The sequence below is a fragment of the Urtica dioica genome, chromosome 8, assembly GCF_054948205.1.
Source record: "Urtica dioica subsp. dioica isolate 48M chromosome 8, U.dioica_male_clone48M_v1_H2, whole genome shotgun sequence".
Classification (NCBI taxonomy): Eukaryota; Viridiplantae; Streptophyta; class Magnoliopsida; order Rosales; family Urticaceae; genus Urtica; species Urtica dioica.
The window spans coordinates 12,479,856-12,495,765 of NC_142763.1; the positions used below are offsets into that span (position 1 = coordinate 12,479,856).

Below are 15,910 nucleotides of genomic sequence, written 5' to 3' on the forward strand. Positions count from 1 at the left end.
CGCCTCGATGATGCGAGAGAGACAAACCAAACCAAACATTCCCAGAAAAGACATATGTTAACTATCCCATATGTTCTTTTCTTTTCTTTATATATTAAAATAAAATCAATATGTATAATGTGTCTTACACTGTTGCATTGCTTAAAGGAATTCGAAAAGAAACGAAACGAAAGGACAAGATTTTCACTTCCAAAACCTCGGACTTCGAGATTATGGTCCAATCTCTCTCCAATAAATCTGATTCTCTCAGTATATTCACTTATTAGCACGCTCTCCATCTTTCTCTCTCCACTGTGGTTAAGCTTGTCACACACACCAACTATTATCGCTGACTAGAATGCGTGTTTTCCACGCTCCGATGAATTTCGTTAATATACAAAGCATACTTGCCCGCTCCAATAAAACGTATGTAACGCAAATGATACAAGTTTTCATTTAAAAAAAAAAGAAAATGATTGTCAAATGATATTTGATGATTTGTAATTTTGTATTATCGATACTGATCAAAGACATTCTTGAAGTTACGAAAAAATGGCACTGGAAGCATAATTTTCTGAAGAAGCAAAATAAGTTATTTTTTTCTTTCCAAGAAATTTCAAAGAAACAAAAGCTAAAGAGCTCAAAGCTATATTACTAAAGTAATCTCTTTACTTTAACTTTATAACGGAGGGCTAATTGTTTGGAGGATTCAACCATCTTTTTATTTTACTATACCACGGTTTTATACATAATGAATAATGCACACGTTTAAAATAAAATATAATGGTATTCAATCGTTGAGGTTTTACTAAAGTATTTATTCGATTTATATGTACATAATTTCCATTATTATTTTTAAAATAAATAGAACGGGAGCAATTTGTAAAATGCAACTTGGTTTTAAGTTTCATTCCAAACAAAATGTAAACATTTATGTGCATTTAATTTTCTCTTAAATGTTGAAATTACGGTCGGTGCTTTGGTAGAGATGGATGGCCAATGAAGGCACGAAAATTGATCACAAGGCAACTATTTGCTCTTTTTTTGGGTATTGCGGGTGCTTTGTTTGTCCATTCATTTTGCATGTAACTAAAAGATATTTCATTATTAATTTTTATTTATAGATGAAAAAAACGATGTAATTAAAAAGTAGACGTATACAGTTCTTGTACCCAAAAAGTAATTAGTACTTCCTTAAGTTTTTTAAATTCACCCAAACCCAACTTATTATCAGACCGTTGACATTTTCCATCATTCATTGGTCAATAACTCAAACAAAGGGATTTAAAGAAAGTGAACTGTGTGGGTCCCACTACAATATTTTCCCTGCGCTGATATGCTGTGAAAATAATTTTCTCTTAAGAAAACACACGAAACTCGTACCCCACTTTATCCACTTCCATCCACGAGCACGCGTTCACTTCACGCGCCACATAATCGTTTTTCTGTACTTCAGCGTGCCTCGAAACCTACGTGAGCCTATGAGACTATGAGAGAGAGAGAAGAGAAGCGAAAGGCTATTTTTATGTTCCGAACTATTATATAAATTCGTCTTCTCTCTCTCTTTTTCTCTCTTCCCTCTGCAAATCCACTGTCACAAACACTTCAAAAACACTCCTCTCTCTGTCTCTGTAATAGTAATACACACACCATTTCATTCTCTCTCTCTCTCTCTCTCTCTCTTATATCTCTCTGGTGGAACACAGACGCACCAGCGTTGCAGTGTTGTGCGATGACGATGACGAAGGGGAAGAGCAAGGGGCAGAACAGTAATCTGGTGGTGGAGATCGTGGCGGCGCACAACCTGATGCCGAAAGACGGCGAGGGTTCGTCGTCGGCGTTCGTGGAGGTGGAGATGGAGAACCAGAGACTGAGGACTCAGGTCAAGCACAAAGACCTCAACCCCGTCTGGAACGAGAGGCTCGTCTTCCACGTGTCCGACCCCTCTCACGTGCCGTACAGCACCCTCGACCTCTCCGTCTTCAACCACCGCCGCTCCGCCTCCACCCGCAACTTCCTCGGCCGCGTCCGCCTCTCCGGCTCCTCCGCCGCCGCCGACTCCTCCCTCGCCGCCCCTCAGCTCCACTCCCTCGAGAAGCGCTCGCTCTTCTCCCACGTCCGCGGCGAAATCACCCTCCGCCTCTACTTCGAACCTCCTTCCTCCGACCACAACAATGGCGGAGTAGGCTTGGGGGTTCTGGCCACAGCCATCGCTTCCTCCAAGAAGTCCAAGAAAAACAACCAGCAAGAGCAACAACAACAACAACAACAACACGTTAGGGTTTTGCAGGAGAACAACGTCATCGGCGACAACGGCAACAACAACAACAACAAAGGAGGTTTCTTCTCGAAGCCCTCGGCCGACGAGGTGATGATTCCGCCGCCGGTGATGATGACGATGATGTCCACGGCGGCGCCGGAGTTCTCGCTGAAGGAGACGAGGCCTCAGCTGGGAGGCGAGTCGGCGAGGAAGGACAAGACGAGCTCGACCTACGATCTGGTGGAGCAGGTTCAGTACCTGTACGTGAGGGTGGTCAAGGCCAGAGGCGTGGCGGCCTCTGGAGCCGCTGACGTGGCGGCGGAGGTGAAGCTCGGGAACTACCGAGGAGTCACGGCGAGGAGGCCCGCCGCGGCGGAGTGGGACCAGGTGTTCGCCTTCTCCAAGGACTGCGTCCAGTCCTCGGCCGCCGAGGTCGGGGTGGTGAAGGGCAGCGAATCCCTCGGGCGGGTCTGGTTCGACCTCTCCGAGGTCCCGCGGCGGGTCCCGCCGGACAGCCAGCTGGCGCCGCAGTGGTACCGGCTGGAGCAGGATCACCGGAAGGGCTTCTCCGGCGGCGGAGGAGCGGAGGTGATGGTGGCGATATGGTTGGGGACTCAGGCGGACGAGGCGTTCTCGGAGGCGTGGCACTCCAAGGCCGCGAGCGTCAACCTCGACGGCCTCTCGTCGATCCGCTCCAAGGTTTACTTGTCCCCCAAGCTATGGTACCTCAGAGTCACCGTGATCGAGGCCCAGGACGCCGCGGCGGCTGGGACGAACCCGATGAGGTTCCCGGAGCTCTCGGCCAAGGTCCAAGTCGGGAACCAGGTGCTGAGGACGAGGACCGCGGGCCCGTCCCCGACCCGGAGCCCGTCGAGCCCGTGCTGGAACGACGAGATGATGTTCGTGGTCGCCGAGCCCTTCGAGGACTACCTCTGCGTCTCGGTCGAGGATCGGGCCGGGGCCGAGCTCGTCGGGCGGGTCGCGATCCCCCTCGCGGCCGTCGAGAGGAGGAACAGCGAGAAGCCCGTCCCGTCGAGGTGGTTCAACCTCGACCGCCCCGGGGACGGGAAATTCGGGTCCCGCCTCCACCTGAGGGCGTCCCTGGACGGAGGCTACCACGTCCTCGACGAGGCCACGAGCCTCAGGAGCGACGCGAGACCCACCGAGAAGAATCTATGGAAGCCGAGGGTCGGGGTGTTGGAGATGGGGATCCTCGGGGCCACCGGGTTGGTCCCGGTCAAGGTCAAGGAAGGGAGAGGCGGGTCCACGGACGCGTACTGCGTGGCCAAGTACGGGCCCAAGTGGGTCCGGACTCGGACCGCCGTCGACAGCCTGTCGCCCGAGTGGAACGAGCAGTACACGTGGGAGGTTTTCGACCCGTGCACGGTCGTCACCGTCGGGGTCTTCGACAACTCGCGGGTCGCGGACGGCAACGCGGGTCGGGACTCGAGGATCGGGAAGGTTCGGATAAGGCTCTCGACGCTGGAGACGGGGCGGGTCTACACCCACTCGTACCCGCTCCTGGTGCTCCACCCGACAGGTGTCAAGAAGACGGGCGAGCTCCACTTGGCGGTGCGGTTCTCGTGCGCCAGCATGGCGAACCTGCTCGGCATGTACTCGGCCCCGCTGCTGCCGAAGATGCACTACTCGAGCCCGCTGAGCGTGGCGCGGCTCGCGGGGCTGAGGCACCAGGCCACGAGCGTGGTCGCGGCGAGGCTGTCCCGAGCCGAGCCTCCGTTGGGACGCGAGGTCGTCGAGTACATGCTCGACCACGACTCGAGCCTGTGGAGCATGAGGAAGAGCAAGGCGAATTTCTTCCGCCTCGTCGGCGTGCTCTCGGGATTGGTGGCTCTGGCGCGGTGGGTCGAGGCCGTGCGGGCCTGGGAAAAGCCCGTCCGATCGGCGCTCGCGGTCTCGGCGTTCCTCGTCCTCGTCGCGGCGCCGGAGCTCGTTTTGCCGTCGGGGCTTCTCTACACGGCGTGCCTCGGGATTTGGAGGTACCGGTCGCGGCCGCGCCACCCGGGTTACATGGACACGGGGCTCTCGAACGCGGACCGCGTGTACCCGGACGAGCTCGACGAGGAGTTTGATTCGTTCCCGACGAGCCGCGGAGCGGATATCGTGAGGATGAGGTACGATCGGCTGAGGAGCGTGGCGGGGAGGATTCAGACGGTGGTGGGTGACATGGCGTCTCAGGGGGAGCGGTTTCAGGCGCTGATCAGCTGGAGGGACCCGAGGGCGAGCTTCTTGTTCGTGATCTTCTGCTTGGTCGCGGTGGTCGGGTTCTACGCCGTGCCTCTCCGAGCCGTGGTGGCTCTCTCGGGGGTCTACGTGCTCAGGCCTCCCAGGTTCAGGAGCAAGTTACCGTCCCGCGCCGTGAGCTTCTTCCGGAGACTTCCAACCCTGGCTGATAGCATGCTCTAGGACTAGCTTTTTCGGGGGGGTTTTTTTTTTTTTATTTTTTTTATTTTGGGGGGGAAAAGAAATGGATTCTATATTAGTAGTAGAGTGTGGGAAGAGCTTTTGTTTTGTGATATATATTCTTCCCTTGTTTATTAGTTGTGTGTGTTTATGTTTAGAACTAGAAGAGGGAATGGGATTGTGATGATGTAGGAACTAGGAAGTACTTTTGTGTATCTAATGGCCTAACTCTTTTGGGATGGATTTGTTGTTTCTGTGGTTGGAAATGATTTTACATTTATTCACTGCAAAAATGTTTGATTACATCTTACATTATGAATGTTTACATCGTGAATGTTACCGAGCACATTAAAATATATATACACGGACCGATTATCAATTTCAATTAAAAAAATGGAGCGAGGCGTGGGTCGGTCCGATGAGGAAGCCCGGTCCGAGCTCCCAAGGCTCTACAGCACGCAGCGGCCTGAGATCAGCATAATTAATGTCAACTTTGTCGGGTTTGATTTTTCAAATTGGTTCTTAATATAAAGTGAAAGGTAAAATATTTCCGACTTACGACTTGTGCAGCGAATGGCAACATCGACTCCACTGGCATCCCGGCACAGATTGCTTAAAAAGAAAAACAGATAGCAAACTAACTCAAGCAAAATGTACTCGAAAAACGATAACAGTTGAGCTTTGGAAGTTTGGATTTTCTGCTCTTTGCATGCAGGTATTTTGGAAGGAAGAAAAGAATATAGGAACTTTGAAATCTTGGTATACCATAAAGAACTGCTCCGATAAATGAGTCACCGGCACCGGTTGAGTCTTCGAGTTCCGATGGCGGAATCTTCTCTGCTGTTCCCACAATCATTCTACCAGTGACCGTTCCCACACCATCAGCTTTTATTTTTGACACTGCCTGAGTTTAGAGAGACCAAGAAAAGAACAAACAAAAGGCTAAATTATGAATAGTAGTATATTAATTTCAGTTCTAATGAATAACTATATATAGCAGCCGGGGCACGTTAAAAAAAAATGAAAACCCTAGAGAGCCTGTTGATCAAACATGTGAAAATAAAAACAAAATTATCACCTTGCAGTTCACAACATTAAATATTGCCGATCGTATGACCAATCGTAGATGTTTGATTGTTGAGTAATAGAAGCATACTCCGGTGATAATTCCTTGAAAAAGGTTGATAAAAAAAATAAAGCTCTCGTGCGAGGGTTGAAAATTAAAATTACCGATTGGTAGCATGTTGGGAAAGTTATGCTATTATCCTTCTGCTGTTTAAGATTGTTTAGCAGCGTTTCAGCATCAACTTCTGTTGTCACGGAATTCGCTACAAAATTTTTTTTTTTTTGGTCAAAACTAGTAATCATTTGCTGAACTTACATGATCTGAGCCCAAAGCTTCCAAGGTTCCATAGCAAACTCACCGATTTCACTTCTCTCAAGCATTATGCAACCCTCTTCGCCCAAAGTCACAATCACAAATTTCAATTTCGGCAATCGTAAAAGCATGGAAACCAGAGATCTTGATAAAGATGAAGCACCTGTCCATGCCTGAAACCAGAGAAATTTATCACTGTGCATCTAAATTACAAGTGTGAAAGTACATGCAGCAAATGTCCTACATACAGCGATACAACTAGAGGGCCAGTGAATGAAAAACATGCCTTTTTATATTTAAGTAAAATTGTTGAACCAAAAAATTGGCCTGAAAATTAACATCTCAAGTTCCTTCTAATTTAAGAGGGAATAATCAACTTGCCTGTGGAAAGTTAACTGAGCATACAACATAATCTGACAGTTCCAGGAGTTCATCCGTTCCTTCTCTAACTCGTTCTGCATCAATTAAAATTGGGATGTCCTTGCGAACTGCCTGCATCATAAGAGAAGTCCATCGGCGATCGAAGTACAATAAACCCATCCCAAATACATTTTAATAAGGATATAAAAAATGAGACAGGTCATATCAAAGTTATAGGAAAGCATTGGGGTTGAGAATGCAGATAGATCATCTTAGAGGCTAGTAGCTATAGAAATTTACTCAAATTTTGAAGTTTAACTCACTCTCTGTAGCGAGTATATTTTCCAGTTATTGAATTTGTCTTTTTTACTTTGATCACTACTTACTGAAAAGCTAGAAATGGATTTTCCTTATCATAATAAAGAAAATACACATTCATGAGATCCGAATGAGCCTCCAGATAATATCCATAAATTATTTTCGTTTTGTAAGAGATGAACATTACTATATGTCAAAGAGGGTGCATTACTATAGATTACTAAAAGCTAATCCATACAGATAATGTTAAAATCTTCAGTTGAAATCAGATAGACAAAAAGAATCCATAATCCAAAAGAAATATGAATTAGACTTGCAACTAACTAGATGATGATAATATTACCTCCTGAGCAACTAATAAAGCAGTTTCATGTAACCGTCCGTCAAAGTACACAATTCTTGCACCACTCAATATAGATATTATGCTCGATTGGGGAAGCTCATCTGGCCGCATGGGAGGATATCCTGGGGTGTGAATACACGTCCGAGTTTTCCTGTAGTCACAATTTGTGGGATAAATAGCAACAAAGTTGAAAGACAACATGTCATAATTTTTTTTACACCAGGTAGAAAAAATAACGTGATTAGGGTCCTCACGTCTGATCATCGACAATGATATAGGTAAATGGCGAATTACCTCCCTTGGCAACCTGGAAAATCAAATCGACAACTAAATAATAATGTATAAATAAATAAAAACTTCTCACAAGTTGTCATTTTCCCTCATTTTTATTGTTAAGAACAAAGTCTAATTTGCAATATTTTATTAATCACACGGAGGGTGAGTTATCCAGCTTCATGAAAATATATTATTACACTCCAACTACGATATCAATCATGAAATCACTTGTTCGATATCGTAGCAATATATTAGAAATCTCAAGCGGAACAGAGAAAAAGATACCACAAAAAACGTTGTATCTACACCATCGGATTCTAGTTCCTCGAGTACGCTCTTTCCTTGTGAATCATCTGCAACCTAGAAGGGACTCAAAACCTTTTATATTCCAATCATTGAACCCCTAAAAAAAGGAAACGCAAATGAAGTTACAAAAACAAAGAAAAAAAATTGAAGACCTTAGAAATTATCCTGGGCGTTAAGCCCAATCTAGAAGCACAAGTTAAAGCATTCCCTGCATTTCCACCTCCTTGAACCTTCAAATAAAGTTATTCAATAAATTAATCAATAAACAATTCAGTTTAGGTAATGAACTTCCAAACTCAAAATTACTTGCTAATCCTAGCAAAAAAAAACGTAAAACAAGTTCCCACAGTCCCACTGAGTTAGTCATAGAAATCACTATTATCACGAATAACCAATAAATCAATCAATCAATTGATTGATTAACCTTCAAGCTGGTGCTTCGGATCTTGTCGTCCGGCTTCGGAAAGGACGCCACCGCCGCAAGAATGTCCACCGCCGCCGCGCCGACGCTGACCTGTCACTCACATTCCGACCGAAATCAATGCCTTACTCGCATCAAACGCAACGCAAATTGAACTATGGGAACGAAAAAAAAAAATTACAGTACAGCATCAGAGAGAGAGAGAAAAAAAAACTCACGACGACGCCATTTTCGGGGATCGGAAGCGCATTCGACGACATTCTTGTCCTGAAAGCAACAAAACGCTTGAGATTGTCCGCACAAGTAAACACACTGACTGCTTGACGAAAGAGAGATGAGCGAGAGACCTTCCTGAGCTCAATCGACAGTGTGGGAAACAAGAAACGGAATAGGAACGCAAAATAGTTGTGCTTGAAAATGTGGACAGTGAGAACATTTTGATTGACTGGTATTAACTATTTGATTAATTAATTGATTTAATTAAGGTTGATTTTGGGTTTACTTGGACAGCAGATAATTTGGATTAGGATGTGATTGTTTTTTTTTTTTAGGCGGCAAAGAGCCTAAGATAAACACGCTTTTGGTGACTGTTTGTTGGAGCTTGGCTATGGCTGGTCTTGGTGCTTTTGAGATTAAAGGGGGTGTTTGGGAAGAGAGAGATTTGTGTTCATATCCGGAATAAGTTTATACCATTTCCGGATAGGATGAAAGTGATTTATGATTCAGTACTTTTTTTTATTTTTTTTTTATAGAAAATTATGACAATATATAAGTTTGGGTATTGTGATTTGTATAGAAAATAATTATTCAATAGATATTTGTATAAAATAAGAATGAACGGTATTATTCCAAAACTGAAATTTAGATCTAAAAGGATAAAATACAATAACAACTTTACATTATAACAAACATAATGCACATTGTCGTTCCACAAAAAGAAAAAAAAAAAATTCAACACAATGTTCCCAAACTTTATTTTATAAAATCTACATTTTGAAACATATAAAAAAAAAAATTAACATTATTTTTTCTTACAATTTTTATCGGCTACTACAATTTTCGTCTTCATCGTGATTTCTATTGATCACCACAATTTTTATGGAATATTTTTTCTTCGAGTTTTCAAAATATTTTCGTTGCAATTTCATCGGTCATCGTAATTTTAATTTTTTTTTTTTTTTGGATCATCTCGGTCACCGAAATTTTAATCCTTGAATTGTTATATGTAAAAGTATGTACATCAATGATTTACTATATTATATTAATAATTTATCTATAGAGATTTGTGAGAAGTGCACACTTAGCCATATAACGCTCGAGACGTAGACATTCAACTTGTCAAAATAATTATGCCTAAATTTGCTGTAACACTTTTATATTTAATGTAAAAATTATATATATATATATATATATATTTTTAGTAGGGGCACTATCAGCCAAGGATTACATGATATATTAGCAGTGCAAAGCGCAGGTGGCACTATCGGCCAAGATTACATAATAGGTGGCACTATCGGCCAAGATTACATAGTAGGTGACACTATTGGTCAAGATTACATACTTATTAGAATAAATCCTAGGAGACATGCATTTCTGCATCCCATGGGGGTTTGAACTCATGACCCATTCGTCGAGGTGTGTGTGGAATTACCGTCAGACCAAGCTAGCTGCCACTAGTGTAAAAATTATATTAAATATAGAATTTTGGTGTTATCATTGAAGCAAATGTATGAGTTTGAGATAAAATATTGTTTGATACAACAAAAAGTTTTATATTAAAATATAAGTACCTAGGTTAGAATGCTCTACGTGGATGGAAAAAAGACAGCGACCTGATTTGAAAGAAAATCAAGACAGAGACGTGTTAACTACCACTTAGATATCAAACATCATAATTCATAACATTTACTCAAGGTTCACACCATTCACAAATCACAACTGGTTTCCCAATCAGATACAACGTTTACAAAATAAGTCCCTCCAATTTTTTTTTTTTTTATTTTTTTTTTTCCAACGAAATAAGGCCACAACTATATGTTAAAATTTAAATAGAGTAGCATCTAACACAGTGATTCTTAACAAAACCTAAAGGCTCGTCGGCTAGAGAACATAAACGTTAGCATTAAAACGAAACACAATAATACAGATTTACAGAACAAAGTAGTATTTCACTTACATCTCCAACTGGTATGGTTGGTAATTAATGAATCATGAATTCCAAAATTAGAAGCCAAGGTTCTCTTTCTTACCTTACCTCACTCACATTTTCTTTTCAAACTCCTAAAAAAAAGAAAACTAGAACACCACCACCCCAAAGGCCTAATAATAAAATTATAACTAAGAAGAGCCACAAGGGAGAAGAGTCTCTCCGTCACCAACTATACATTTTCCAAAACAAAAAAACAAAAAAGTCTCATACCCAAAACCCGTCGTTTCTCGAAGAGCGCTTGGGAAGGAGACCCCCGTGCTCGCTCCTACTTCCTGTTAGTCTATAAAAGGCGGGCTTGCTCCGGACGGTCCTGAGCGGGCCCGACCTGTTTCCGTGCCTGATCGGCAGCGACGTCTCGTCCCCGATGAGGCTCGAGGCCGAGAACCCCCTCTCGTGGGCCTCGAGCTGCCCCGAGCTGTAGTCCATAGTGATGAACGACGAGGCTTGACCGTGAGTCATTCGCGGGGCGTTCCACCACCCCGATTCCGACGGGTCTCCCCTGAAATCGGAGTCCGGGACCGAGGACGACAGAGACTCCTCTCTCTGGCTGCAACAGTCTCCGCCGGTCTCGTCGGAGTCGTTGTAGATGAGCTTCAGGGCCTGGACTACCTCGCCCATGAACGGCCTGTGGGTCACCTCGGGGTGGACGCACATGGCCGCGATCGCGGCCACCTTCGCCACGTCGTCCGTCCGGGCCAGGGCGGGGTCCACGAGAAGCTCCAGGCTGTCGCGCTCGGTCAGCAAGGGCCGGGCCCACGTCACGAGATTCTCCTGTCCCTGAGGTTGGGACATGTCGACGGGCTTTCGCCCCGAGAGGAGCTCAAGAAGCACGACCCCGTAGCTGTAAACGTCGCTCTTCACTAGAAGGTGACCTGTCATTGCGTATTCTGGCGCGACGTACCTGCAAATTTATTTGGATTGTGAATAACGATGAGCTCGTAGGCGAGTTTGAATTAACACCTCGTGTCGTATTCTTGCTCTCTAATCTATATACACTTGTCTCTTAAGCTTTTTGCATAGCAACTAGACTAGTTAAATAAATAAAAAAATGTTTTAAAAGTACGAAATATGAAGACAAAAAAGGCTGGCGTTTTCTTTTATTCTTTTGTTTGGTAGGAATGATAGAAAAGAGGATGGATGGATTATTTTAATGAGGAAAATAATGGAAAGGAAAAGAAAGGATAAAGTAGTAGTTTACTTGTGTTTAGTAGAAGGGGAGGGAATGATATATGGATGGATTGTTAAGATGATAGATTTGTAAAAAAAAAAAAATTAAAACTTTTTCTTTCTTTTCCTTTCCCTCCCGAATTGGAAGAAATAAAATTGGTGGGCCTGTGGATTCTTTCCATCATTCTTCACCTACCTCTCTACCAAACAACCAGACATGTCAAACAAGGCCTTACGGAGAATTCAAATTTTCGTTGTGATTAGAGAATGTGATAAAATGCTAAATTTGTTACCCAAAAGTTCCCATGACGCGTGTGGAAATATGATGGCTTCCTTCAGTCGCTTCCCTCGCCAACCCGAAATCCGAAACCTTGGGGGTGAAATCCTCTTCCAATAAGACGTTACTAGCTTTGAAATCACGGTGAATGACGCGAGGGTTCGAGTCTTCGTGGAGATAGGCTAGTCCTCTTGCTGCTCCGAGAGCAATCTTCATCCGCGCGTCCCAATCAAGAGTTCCCTTTTCCTTGTCGACACCTACGGATGAAATTAATTTTAACAAACAAATCATTCAAATGAAGGCCTCGTCAAATCATGCTTAAAATAAGTCTAATCATGTTTAAATTTAGGAGGTCTCGCCTACTTTAAATTTAAAGTAGAGTTTAGATAAATTTGGGAAAAAATTGCTATACATTGCAATTAAGCATTAAATAACAAATTGCACTTTTATTTTGACCCACTTGAGCAATGTGGATCCATTCCTGGTTCCATGTAAAATGAAAAGGAAAAAATCCCAGCTTATAAATATTGTCAGCATACCATGCAAGTGGGACTCGACACTTCCGTTGTGTACGAGCTCGTAGATCAAGCAGCGTTTTCGTCCCTCGATGCATATACCGATAAGTTTAACGAGGTTGCGATGGTGTAACCGGCTCAGCATCTCAACTTCCGCAATAAACTCGCGGTCTCCGTTTTGATGATGATCCCTCGTCAGCAACTTGACAGCGACCTCAGTTCCGTCCTCCATGAGCCCACTGTAAACACGTCCGAATCCACCTTCTCCCACAATTTGTTTCGGGCTGAATTTATCGGTTGCTTTCTCGATCTCGGAAAGCGAGAATGTTCTCACAGATAGGATACTCGGAGCCATGGTCGAAAATATGGAGACCGAAGTAGAGCTTGCAATGCTGCTTGATAAGATTGACCCTATACCTGCAGCGTTTTTTTTTTTTTTTTTTTTTTTTTTTTTTTTTTAATATTACTACGAATTAGGATAGCACAAACTATATTCCCTTGTAGTTATTAAAATGGATACAGCTATGAGTTGAGTTGAGTTTAGTCATATATTTGGCCAACGGACGAGACAAATTTCTAGATATACATATAATTATTGAGTCGGACTTGCCTGATCTCTTTTGTATAGATGAAGCACATGCAGGACCAACAGCACTTGCAGGCTTTCCGACTTTCCGCCATTTAATAAAAAGAGTTACTGCTCCGAGCAGGACTAGTAAAAGTACAAAGGCAGACAGAGCAATAATGGCAATGGTTCTAACACTCAGCTTCTGGTTCTTGTTCCCAAAATTTGCTGTAATAGGGAGATTTCCAGCGCTTGGAGTTGGGCCATTGCCATCGAGTCCTCCATATGGGGGTGAGGAAGGAAGCCCTGGAAATATAGTGTTTATCTCTCAACAATCCGAGAATGATATGATCAGTAATCAAGTTAACCGACTGATATAGTTTACCTGGATAGTTAATGATTAGGACCTCGTAACTACCAAAAATAGTCGCGTTCAAAGGAACTTTTTTGTGCCGAAATCGCTGATAGGTTAGCATGGCTGTGGTATTATCAAATTTCTCGCCCAGAGGAACCAAGTTAATGTCAACTATAGTTCTTCCTTGGTTTTGAATATCTGCACTAGCACCCATTATTTTCACCTGGCTTTGCTCCAAGTATGTCCCTGCAGCGATCTCAATTTCTAGCTCATTCATCACCGGAAATACAGAAAAAGGTGCGACATCAAGCAGAAGTCGGACTTTCATTGGAAACACACAGCCACAAGGCGACCCAAAGGGAGTGGAGGTAAGCGGTTCCATGCAAATTTGGTCACAATCAGCTGATAAACGCACAATCATAGAGGTAATCAGAGAGAGCCCACAAGATTGGAGAAAAAAAAACTAACTCCATAATGTATAATATTCACCCAAGTGTACATTATCCAATCACCCTTACTATGGACCTAAATTAATACATAATGAAACTGCTAAACCCGTAAATTACCAATTGAGGGGGCTGGAGCCACAACATGTGGCCTTCCATGATGTGGATGTGGATGTCGATGATGACCACGCCTTCTAGGACCTATATAGTATTAAAGGTGATATCAACACGTTTTCAGTGGTAATACTAAGTATTAACTATCGACTAATAAAAATTTCGAATACAAGAACTACCTTGGTAAGTTGGCGAAGGTGAGGGAGCACTAGAGGGGGCCCAAGAAGGGTTAATCACTACTGTCTTAGAGAGCTTTAATGGCCCGAACGAAAAACTATCCAAAAGCGAGTTTGCTGTAGTCATCAATGTAAGCATGTAAAAAAGTAAAGATGAAAACATTGCAGCTGCTTTTCAAGTCAAGCATTGGTAAATCTGGGCGATGATAAGAAGTTGTACAGTTATTCCATGAACAAAAATCAGAATTCTCATCATGTACTAAGACTTTTCTCAGACAATAGTCGGTTTGGCAGTTCAGAATGACTAGGAGCATTATGCAATAAGAATTTCCCTGTTGTTAAAGACTATATTGTGTTAATTTTTATCTACATTATTATTTCAAGACTTCATCTTCAAGTTTATGTACTTACAAGTTACAAGTAATTTCATGAACAAGATTTAATTAATTAACAAACCGTCAAAGTGTACTTATCAAGACCACTATGCTCACAGTAAACCCATAAGAAAAAACTAGAAAGAAAAATAAAATGCATCAAGATAAGGAAAGAACTAGACAACGACCATTAACCAGAAAAAAAAAATCCAGTTCGCAATCTGAAAGTCGTCTTTACTTTTGACTTTTAAGCACAAAACAAACGCAGCGAATGCATTTAGGCGTACAAGACTTGGACGAAAAAAAATAAGGGAAGTAACTCAATTCTCTTCAGAGCAAAGGAAAGAGTAAATCAACTCAATGACGCTTCTTTCAAGCTAGCAACTTATTCAGACAAACCACATGTGAAAAAAAGCCAAAAATTTTAAGAGGAAAAAGACAAGCCCTACCGTGCAATACGACCTAAAGCAGAAAAACTCGATTATAATATTTTATTCTTTAGCCAAAAAACAAATTGCAAAAACAAAACAGAGAACTCTACCTGAGCACGAAAGAAGCAGAAAGAGAAGCTGAGGAAGAAGAAAAGAAAGCAGAACCAGAGTCCGCATTTTTCTCTCGCGAAGTCCGAACTCAATTCACACCATGAAAAAACAGAACCACCATGGTCAGACCTCGCAGCTCCGGTGTTCCAAGGCCTCACCGGAGACCGGCCAAATACCGCTGGGTTTCCGGTGAAGAATCCGCCGGAGAAGAGGCTCTCCCTCCGTCATGAGTGTCGGCAGGGCTCTCTGCGCACACCGAGCTCAAGCACAAACCATAGACTCATAGAACAAAGGGGAAAAACGACGAAACCCTAGGAGAGAGAAAACGGCGGCGACAATGCTGGTGAGTCGGGTCGCAGATCCATCGAATGCGGCGAGGATCTAGCGGAGAGAGAGACGGAGGCTGAACCGAGAAGAAAGGAAAGCAGTAGAGAGAGAAAGTGTAGAGAAAGAGGGAAGCAAAGTGTAGAGAGAGAGAGAGAGAGAGAGAGAGAGTGGAGTGAGGGACTTTATTGCTGGTGTGAAGCTCCAGCAAATACTGCTTCCCGGTAATTGATTATTATGGCTTGCGTGTGTGATCCACGCGCTCTTCGCGTGTGATTGTTGTGGACCACCACCAGAAACGACAATCCAAACCCTGTCGTTTCTGTTGACCCTGTCGCCAAACAGGAAAAGTTCAAAACTTCAAATTGAGCTTAATTATGGAGAAATTTTGGTGCGGACTCGCTAACTACCAATTTTTTTTTTACTTGCTTTTATTTAACATTATTATTCCGACCCACTAACAGAAAAGGATTATGCAATTTTGGAAGAATTGTGAGTGTTGTTGATGGATTTTATTAGTAGTTTTGCCGTTAAAGTTAGTTAATAATTCTTTTTTAAGTCACGGTTGGTGGTGGTGAGTATTAGGAATTTAGAATGATCACGTCGATCTATTTCGGTACCCCTATTCAAAAAAATAATTAGTAGGTATTTATCGACTAGAGTTTTGACCATTTTCAGAAAGTTTTGACCTGTTTGAAAACTTTGAATTAGTAATATTTTGTTTTAAACTTCATGTCCGCGCTGACGGCTAGCTTAAAATGTATATTTAAATGGATAGTTAATT

At 43.1% G+C, this 15,910-nt stretch overlaps 3 protein-coding genes across 5 annotated transcripts; 1 reads left to right on the plus strand and 2 right to left on the minus strand.

The window, feature by feature from the left end:
- Positions 1-1,717: 1,717 nt before the first annotated feature.
- On the plus strand, positions 1,718-4,857 carry LOC149388199 (C2 calcium/lipid-binding plant phosphoribosyltransferase family protein). Its single transcript, XM_089623065.1, has one exon. The coding sequence runs from the start codon at positions 1,718-1,720 to the stop codon at positions 4,661-4,663; it is 2,946 nt and encodes a 981-aa protein (XP_089479191.1). The 3' UTR covers positions 4,664-4,857.
- Positions 4,858-4,919: 62 nt separating this feature from the next.
- LOC149388200 (pfkB-like carbohydrate kinase family protein) lies at positions 4,920-8,630 on the minus strand. 3 transcript variants are annotated; one of them, XM_089623066.1, is made up of 13 exons: positions 8,410-8,630; positions 8,281-8,329; positions 8,066-8,155; positions 7,794-7,871; positions 7,621-7,695; positions 7,314-7,366; positions 7,060-7,210; positions 6,420-6,530; positions 6,085-6,211; positions 5,891-5,988; positions 5,426-5,564; positions 5,220-5,272; positions 4,920-5,126 (listed from the first exon to the last, which is right to left on the minus strand). In XM_089623066.1, exons 1-13 carry the CDS (start codon positions 8,496-8,498, stop codon positions 5,046-5,048), a joined length of 1,194 nt encoding a protein of 397 aa, XP_089479192.1. In that variant the 5' UTR covers positions 8,499-8,630; the 3' UTR covers positions 4,920-5,045. The 3 variants fall into 3 exon arrangements, 2 of the variants coding, with proteins under 2 accessions (XP_089479192.1, XP_089479193.1); XR_016300690.1 differs by lacking the exon at positions 4,920-5,126 and having other exon boundaries at positions 5,259-5,272; positions 5,426-5,560; XM_089623067.1 differs by lacking the exons at positions 4,920-5,126; positions 5,220-5,272 and having other exon boundaries at positions 5,502-5,564; positions 5,739-5,988.
- Positions 8,631-10,163: 1,533 nt separating this feature from the next.
- Positions 10,164-15,290, minus strand: ALE2 (Protein kinase superfamily protein). The gene is made up of 8 exons (XM_089622085.1): positions 14,802-15,290; positions 13,890-14,003; positions 13,717-13,797; positions 13,181-13,552; positions 12,841-13,101; positions 12,255-12,647; positions 11,732-11,972; positions 10,164-11,172 (listed from the first exon to the last, which is right to left on the minus strand). Exons 1-8 carry the CDS (start codon positions 14,866-14,868, stop codon positions 10,476-10,478), a joined length of 2,226 nt encoding a protein of 741 aa, XP_089478211.1. The 5' UTR covers positions 14,869-15,290; the 3' UTR covers positions 10,164-10,475.
- Between the last annotated feature and the right edge of the window lie 620 nt (positions 15,291-15,910).

Bases quoted from the DNA above. Each gene is read 5' to 3' on its own strand.
- LOC149388199 (XM_089623065.1), top strand. From the start codon at position 1,718: ATGACGAAGGGGAAGAGCAAGGGGCAGAACAGTAATCTGGTGGTGGAG.
- LOC149388200 (XM_089623066.1), bottom strand. From the start codon at position 8,498: ATGTTCTCACTGTCCACATTTTCAAGCACAACTATTTTGCGTTCCTAT. The intron at 7,696-7,793 runs GTCTTCAATTTT...AGTCCCTTCTAG, and splicing joins CGCCCAGGATAATTTCTAAG to GTTGCAGATGATTCACAAGG. The intron at 5,273-5,425 runs GTATACCAAGAT...TTTCTTTTTAAG, and splicing joins TATCGGAGCAGTTCTTTATG to CAATCTGTGCCGGGATGCCA.
- ALE2 (XM_089622085.1), bottom strand. From the start codon at position 14,868: ATGCGGACTCTGGTTCTGCTTTCTTTTCTTCTTCCTCAGCTTCTCTTT. The intron at 13,798-13,889 runs GTAGTTCTTGTA...AATACTATATAG, and splicing joins ACCTTCGCCAACTTACCAAG to GTCCTAGAAGGCGTGGTCAT. The intron at 12,648-12,840 runs GCAAGTCCGACT...AAAACGCTGCAG, and splicing joins ATCTATACAAAAGAGATCAG to GTATAGGGTCAATCTTATCA.